General features: G+C 40.3%; 1 protein-coding gene and 1 pseudogene across 1 annotated transcript; both read left to right on the forward strand.

The window, feature by feature from the left end:
- Positions 1-1148, forward strand: part of LOC101580181 — a 16150-nt pseudogene extending 15002 nt beyond the window's left edge.
- A 4061-nt stretch (positions 1149-5209) lies between these two features.
- On the forward strand, positions 5210-7554 carry LOC101580584 (olfactory receptor 11H6-like). Its single transcript, XM_023704155.1, has 2 exons — positions 5210-6130; positions 7498-7554. The coding sequence occupies exons 1-2, from the start codon at positions 5210-5212 to the stop codon at positions 7552-7554; spliced, it is 978 nt and encodes a 325-aa protein (XP_023559923.1).
- Positions 7555-7943: the final 389 nt, after the last annotated feature.

Genomic DNA, 7943 nt, shown 5'->3' on the forward strand with positions numbered 1-7943 from the left:
ATTTCCAATTTTTTCTGTGTTAGTGTCCTCTGCACTTGTTATGGGTGTTCTTGGGTTGTGAGGTTGCATTTTGTTCCTTCTTGTCATTTTGTGTAGCACTGTCTTCTGACCTTTGTTGTAGATCTTTGCTGTAGTTACAACCTTCGCATGTACTGAAGTTCAGGTGCAGCTCTACAAAGTTTGGACTTATCCAGCTGCGTCTGGCTTGGGTCTGGCTGCTGTGCTGAGCTCCTTCCCACTGCTGCCCTTGAGGGTGAACCTATTATGCCCCTGTGGCAAGATGATCTGCTCCTGGACTAGCTGGGTGGATCTATCCTCTACACTCTCTGCAGGGATTGCAGCTGCAGGGTTAATCCCCAGTCATGTACGCCAGGCCTGAGCTGTGCCTGGAGGGGGCAAGGTGAAGTAGGTGGAAGAGGAAGCTCTCCCACACACTCACCGGACCTGGGCTAGGACTGGGTCTGGGGCTTCCCGGAATGTGGCAGAAATTCCTACTCAGTCAGTGGGGTGGGGGATGTGCTGCGGAGTGGTGGGGGGTGTCCCAAGTTGGTGGGAGAGGGTCCGGCCCACATGGGCCTGGGCTGGGACTGGTCCCGCTGGTGCAGGGTAGCAGGAAGCTCTCCACACACTCACCGGACCTGGGCTAGGACTGGGTCTGGGGGTTCCCGGAATGCTGCAGAAATTCCTACTCGGCGGGCACGGTGGGGGAGGTACTGCGGAGTGGTGTGAGGTGGCCCAAGGGGGTGGAAGATTGTCTGGCCCATGCTGTGCCTGGGCTGAGATTGGTCCTGCCGGCGCAGTGTAGCAGGAAGCTCTCCCACACACTCACCGGACCTGGGGTAGGACTGGGTCTCCTGCTTAACCTATTGTCAAATTAATGATGTCAATAAAGCAGTTGTTAGCAAATACAAGATTGTGCATCAACCAAAATGTTTATGAACTCTGTATTTAGAAATCTCTATCAAAGATTTATTAATGAAGAAACAAAGGATACTTAAGGTCATTATTTTAAAGGGGAAGCTGACATAAAGAAGTTTACAACTCTGAACGCTGACAAGAGGTCTCATGTAATCCTGAATGTTTTGCAACACTGCCAGAGGCTGTCAGATATCCAAGACTGCGGACTTACCTGTTATGTCATAACCTGAGGCCTTGGCTTAATTGACAGGTAGTAAGACATAGATACTAGTCCTGTAATTATGTAATATAATCTCTGACTTTAACATTTTTTCCTGTTTTTCACAAAAAAGAAACCTTTTGAACAATTAAAAAAGAGATTTATCTTATATAGACGAGTGCTCCCATGTTGGGTTCATATATATTTATGAGTGTTACCTCTTCTGCTTGTATTTTTCCCCTCACCAGTATATAGTGGCCTTCTTTATTTCATTTTATTATTCTTGGTTTGAAGTTTGAGACTGTGAACAGGATTGCTACCCCTGCTATTTTTCTGAGCTACTGGGGCATGTAGTATTTTTTCCATCTTTTGTCTTTCAGCCTATGAATTTCTTTAGGAGTTAAGTGTGTTTCTTTTCTTTTCTTTTTTCTTGACACTCCATATTGCCTTGACAGGAAATTGTCCTAGCCCACACCTCCAACCTTCATTCAAACCATTAGCATCTGTTTTCTACAATACTCTAAAATTGAAGACCTGAACATTATACATCATTATGATCTCCTCTCTTCTTTTCAAGAACTTCCAAGAGGCAAGTTCTGCCATATGTATCTCAAAGGATGCTAAAACATGTCCAAATTGAACTCCCCAGTCATTTGAAGCCAAGACCAAAGCCCATCCTTATCTTCCAGATACTAATAATTTAGCATTTGTCAGTCACTTTTTCTAAAATTCAGTTCAGTCTTTAAAGTGCACAGTCATTTTAAAGATTCACAGTCATTCTGGAAGCATCTTCTGAACTTCCAGAGTTGGACACTTCTGAATGTGTCCTCCAACAATGAAAGAAATCCAGCCCACCTACCAGAGCCTCCAGGCTCCCTTTGCAGCTAGGTGATCCTTTAAGATGTAAAGTTGTTTTACTGCAAAGTATTTGAACTGGATGTACTCATTCAGGGCTTCTTACCAAATGAATCAGGTGTTTCTTCTCAAAAATCAAATGTGTTCCAGTTCTGAAAAATGTTCAGTCTTCCTGTTTGTTGCTATGGTACAAGTTCCTCAAGTCCTCCTTGTACCAGTGCTATCAACAATAGAAAAATTGAGAGCCTTGTTCCAATTCCTTTATTATTTTCTCTGACCACCTTTTTGCAGCAGAGCTGAGGAGCCACCACCTCATGTAAAGGAAATGAAGCAAAAGCACAGCAAATATTTTTCTGCTGTGCTCCCAGCTGGGAACAAGTTGGTCAACTGTGGATCAGTCACAGCCTTCCAGAGCTCTCCTCACCTCTTCAGTAACATTTCATATCTGTCTTACTATTAAGTATTTTCTTTACCAGCCAGATAAAGTAGTTAACATTTCCTCCTCATATTTTCAGTCGGACATTGACCCTGGTGGAGATGCTCACCATTTTTACCATGAGATCAGGTATTCCACAGGTGAGGTAGAGCCATGGCTTGAATCTTGTTGGGTCTAGATCCTTCCAGCAATGCTATTATCCACCCCCACATGCACTGTTAGCTGAATATTTCCCTCTTTAGTGGTTTGATTCAGTTCATTTTCTCACCCATTTTTTTCACCATTTGAAAGTGCGCTCTTCCTTTGCCAAGGTATTTGATGGGTTTTCTCTGCCTTACTAAAATGTTCTGCTAAATCTCATGGTGGCAAGCCAATATGGCACAGGCTACTGGACTCCACCCGCTGTGCTCCAGCTTCCTCCTCCCTGGTGGGATTTTCCATGTGTGTTTCTTATACACAGCATATTGTTGGATTTTGCTTCCTAATCCACTGTGCTAGATTATTTCTGTTAATTGATTAATTGAGTCCATTTACATTGATGGTTATAATTGAGATGTATTGACTTATGCTTAACATGTTATTTACCTGGTGTTATTTATCACTGTTTCTCCTGTGTTTAATTTTTTCCCTATTTGGTGGGTTCTTTCCATTCTCATTTGTAGAGTTCTGGTCACTTTAGTCCCTCTCTAGAATATCTTTTAGTAGTCTGTGTAGGATTTGCTTTTTCATCATGAAGTTCTTCAGTTGTTCTTTGTTGTGGAAGTATTTCATTTCTCCATCAAACTTGAAAGAGAATTTTGCAGGGGATAGCACTATGGGCTGGAGTTTGTTTTCATGGAAGACTTGAAGTACTCTTCTCCATTGTCTTGTTTGCTTGATGGCTTATGAAGAGAAATCTGCCATCATTCTGATGGGTTTCCTTTAAATCCAATCTGTGTCTTTTCTCTAACAGCTTTTAGTATATTGTTCTCATGCCAGATTTCTGGGATCCTGAGTATTATATGTCTGGGTGTGTTTTTATTTGGGTTGATAATATTTGGAGTTCTATATGCTTTGGTTACTTGAATGTCAGATTGGTTCCACATATTTTGGGAAGTTTTCTACCATTACTTCTGCTTATTTTTTTATATCATTTGTGTTGACTCCTTTTTCTCATTGATGTCTAGTCTCATGTTTACTTTTGTATCATCTTCCAGATGTTGAAGTATTTTTTTCCTGCACCTTATTTGTTTTTGAGAGATCTTTTCTTACCTTTTCACTAGCAGCAATGGTGTATATAAGATCCAAAACTCTAACTTCACTTTCATTCAAATGGTTTTGCTAGCTTTTGATTGAGATTTTAGTTTCCTGTATATCTTTTTGATTCTGCTTCCTGCATTCTATTTCTTTACTATATTGCTCATTCAAAGATTGCATCATTTTTCTAATCTCCTCTATTTTTTTTTAACTGGAGATTGAACTCAGGCCCTTGCTCTTGCCAGGGAAGCGCTTATTCCACTGAGCCATGTCCCTGGCCTTTCTCCTCTATTTTTTATCAGTGTTTTCTTTAGAAGCACTTAGTAATTCTTTCATTATGGTTATCATTTGTTTTTTATTTCAGAGATTATTTCTGTTCTGATTTCCTCTATACATTTCTGCACTTGTTTCTTTACTTCAAGTGCTATTAATTCAGAGATTTCAGTGGTGTGATTTCCAATTTCTTCTATGATAGTGTTTCCTGCATTTGTTTTGCATGGGCTTGGGGCCTGTGACTGTATTTTGCTCCTTCTCTTTGTCATTTTGTATAACACTGTCCTCTGACCTACCTTAGCACTTACCAAAATTCTTAGCTATGATAAATTATACAGTTAAGGAAGTTATAGTTTTGTATTTACAGAGCTACAATTAATAACACTAATAATGGGTAGTGATATTTAGCAGTTGGCAAACTTTTGTAACTAATGGGTTTGTATTTTAGAGAGTAAGAGCAAACATTGATCTCAGCTTACAGGGTCTGGATCTACCTCATTGGAACTTGTCCAGATGTGCCTGGCTTTGGTCTGGCTGCTGTGCTAAGCTTCTTCCTGCAGCAGCTCATGGCGGTGACCTCTGTGCCAGTCTGGCAAGATGTTCAGTTCTTGGATTAGCTGGGTGAGTCTCGCCCCTAGACTCTCTACAGGGAGTTCTGCTACAAGGTTCCACATGAGACCTGGACTGTCTGATGGAGGATGTTCCCTCAAGTGTGTGGATGATCCTACACACACGCTGGTCTGGGCTTTGTCTGGAAAGTGATTTGGGGAGTGGCAAGACGTCAGAAGGTTCCACACTCATGGGGTCTGGCTGAAGAGGGGTCGTGGGTGCAGAGAGCAGGCAGAAGTTTCCACACTCACGGTGGGCCTGGGGTCTGACTGGAGACCTAGCAAATTTTTCTTCACAGCTAAAAAAAACACATTAGATATGTAAGTACACTTGTGTAAATTATGAAATTATATATCAAAGTAGAATGAACTTAACCATACATAGAGTCACTCAGATTCTACACTATGTGATGTTGGAAAAAATTTATAGTCTAACATACTTAGATTGATAGAATGCGGGGGTGGGATCTCAGGAGCATATAGTAACATGCTGAGCTGGGTTATCCTAAAAGCCTTGATATCATTGGACTAAGCCAGATCCTTGAAAAATGAATGAATTTGGAACTATATGAAGCTATCTCATCAAAGGACATTAAAGGGATGTGTAGGAGTTAGAATAAAAAATGTAAGTTTTCAAAGGAAAAAAAAATAACTAATGTTTATTCTTTTCCTAAGATTAGAACAATGGACAACACAGAAGCCAAAAATATCTCTGGGTCTGTAAGTAAGTTCATTCTCCTGGGTTTCCCCTGCCGCAGAGAGATCCAGATCCTCCTCTCTGTCATTTTCTCCCTCATCTATCTTCTGACCCTTGTGGGGAACACATCCATCATCTGTGCAGTGTGGTCCAGCACAAAGCTCCACACACCCATGTATATTCTCCTGGCAAACTTTTCCTTCCTGGAAATCTGCTATGTCAGCTCTGATGTGCCCAAAATGTTGGCCAATCTCATCTCTCAGACCAAGAGCATTTCCTATGCTGGATGCCTGCTCCAGTTCTACTTCTTCTTCTCCATGTGTGCTGCAGAGGGCTACTTTCTATCAGCAATGTCCTTTGATAGGTTTCTTGCCATCTGTCGACCTCTGCATTATCCCACAATCATGACTCACCAGCTTTGTGCCCGCTTAGTAGTCTTGTGCTGGGCTGGTGGTTTTCTATCCATTCTGATGCCTGCAGTTCTTATGTCCAAGGTCCCCTTCTGTGGTCCTAATGTGATTGACCATTTTTTTTGTGACCTGGGACCTTTGCTGGCACTGTCTTGTTTACCAGTTCCTAACACTACTTTAACTTGTGCTACTGTGAGCTCACTCATAATTTTCATTACTTTTCTCTACATTCTTGGGTCTTACACCTTAGTTCTGCGAGCTGTGTTGAGAGTTCCAGCTGGCTCAGGCAGGAGCAAAGTTTTCTCTACATGTGCTTCCCATTTCTTGGTAGTTTCCCTGTTCTATGGATCAGTCATGGTGATGTATGTGAGCCCAGGTTCTAGGAGTCATCCCGGGACACAGAAATTTGTGACATTGTTTTATTGCATGGCAACCCCATTCTTTAATCCTCTAATCTACAGTCTCCGGAACAAAGACATGAAAGATGCACTGAAGAAAGTCCTGGGAGCACCATCAAAAGAAATTTCTAAAAACATAGAGAAATGATATAAATATATATATATATATATATATATATATATATATTATATATTTCTATAGTGTATACTTTTCTATCATTATTCTTTTAGGAATACAGACATTTTCTCATTTAAGAATAACTGTTTTCTGAAACATCTGAGTGTCTGATTCTATAAAAGTATGACATTATACACAAGGAACTCTCATGCTATCTCAAAATCAAAAAGTAACCATAATCTGAAGGGCTCATTGTAATAAAATTTTGTTCAATTATTATTCATCAATGTACTGGCTTTTCATTTTGGAAATGTGTATAAAACCTGAAACAATGTAATCAATTTGGTATTAGCAAAGCTAAGACTTATATTTACAAGTTGCATATTGGATTTTAACCTCTTATTTTAGTACTTCAAATGGGTTTCATATTTTCTTTCCAGTTACAATTTTTCCATAATCCAATGTAGTATTGCTGTGCTCCCCAAAACTCTGTTGTTTTATATTTTTCTTAATTGTTATCTTTATTAGTATGTTTATAGTGCATAATGATCACATTTCTCATGGAAGTTGGTATATATGCATAACACATCTTAACTATTTATATCTGCTTCTTCTTCCCTCTATTGCATTATCCCCTTCCTATTTAGACCTGTCCCTGTACTTCCTGTTATCTATTTTATTTTGGGAAAGACTTTGGCCAAACAATTATCAAAATCAATGCAAAAAAGGAAGGAACTTTTTGGACCACAGCTCAAGAGTCCTGGAAATCGTGGGTAGCATTTACAAGCAAGACCTACAGATTGGAGTCCAGTCTCAAAATGGAGGCAAAACTGCTGCCCTGTCGGTCCCAGTCCAACTCTGGCCATTGCCATCACTGCGTGGGGCAGGGGAGGGCATGATCCAAAGGAACCAGAATACTTAAGGAAGCTTTTTATTGGTAGTCTGAGTTTTGAAACTATTGCTGATAGTTTAAGAGAACCCTTTGAGAAATGAGGCACACTCACAGATTGTGTGGTAATGAGAGATCCTCAAACAAAATGCTTAAGAGGTTTTGATTTTGTGACTTTCTCTTGTGTTGAAGAGGTGGATGGAACAATGTGTGCTGGACTGCACAAAGTTGATGTGCATGTAGTGGAAACAAAGAGAGCTATTTATAAAGAGGATTCAGTAAAGCCTGGTGCCCATCTAACAGTGAAGAAAATTTTTGTTGGTGATATTAAAGAAGATACAGAAGAATACAATTTAAGAGACTACTTTGAAAAGTATGGCAAGACTGAGACCATAGAAGTTATGGAAGACAAAGTGGGAAAAATGATTTGCTTTTATAACTTTTGATGATCACGACACAGTTGATAAAATTGTCATTCAGAAATAACACACTACTAATGGGAATAATTGTGAAGTGAAAAAGGCCCTTTCTTAACAAGAGATACAGTCTGCTAGATCACAAAAGGCTGTGGAGGTATATCTGGCAACTTTATGGATCCTGGAGGAAACTTTGGAAGTGATGGAGGGAATTTTGACCATGGTGGTAACTTTAGTGGAAGAAAACGTTATGGTGGTGGAGGAGGTGGCAGCAGATGTAGTTATGAAGGATGTGATGGTGGATGTAATGGATTTGGAGGTGATGATGGAAACTATAGTGGTGGTCCTGGTTACAGTAGTAGAGGAGGATATGGTGGTAGTGGACCAGGAAATGGAAACCATTGTGGTGTATATGGTGGTAGTGAAGGATGGTTACCACAAAGGAGGAAAATTTTGGTGGTGGTAACTATGGTGGTAGTGAGAACTATAA

The sequence above is a fragment of the Octodon degus genome, unplaced genomic scaffold (genome assembly GCF_000260255.1).
Source record: "Octodon degus isolate 3935 unplaced genomic scaffold, OctDeg1.0 scaffold00189, whole genome shotgun sequence".
Classification (NCBI taxonomy): Eukaryota; Metazoa; Chordata; class Mammalia; order Rodentia; family Octodontidae; genus Octodon; species Octodon degus.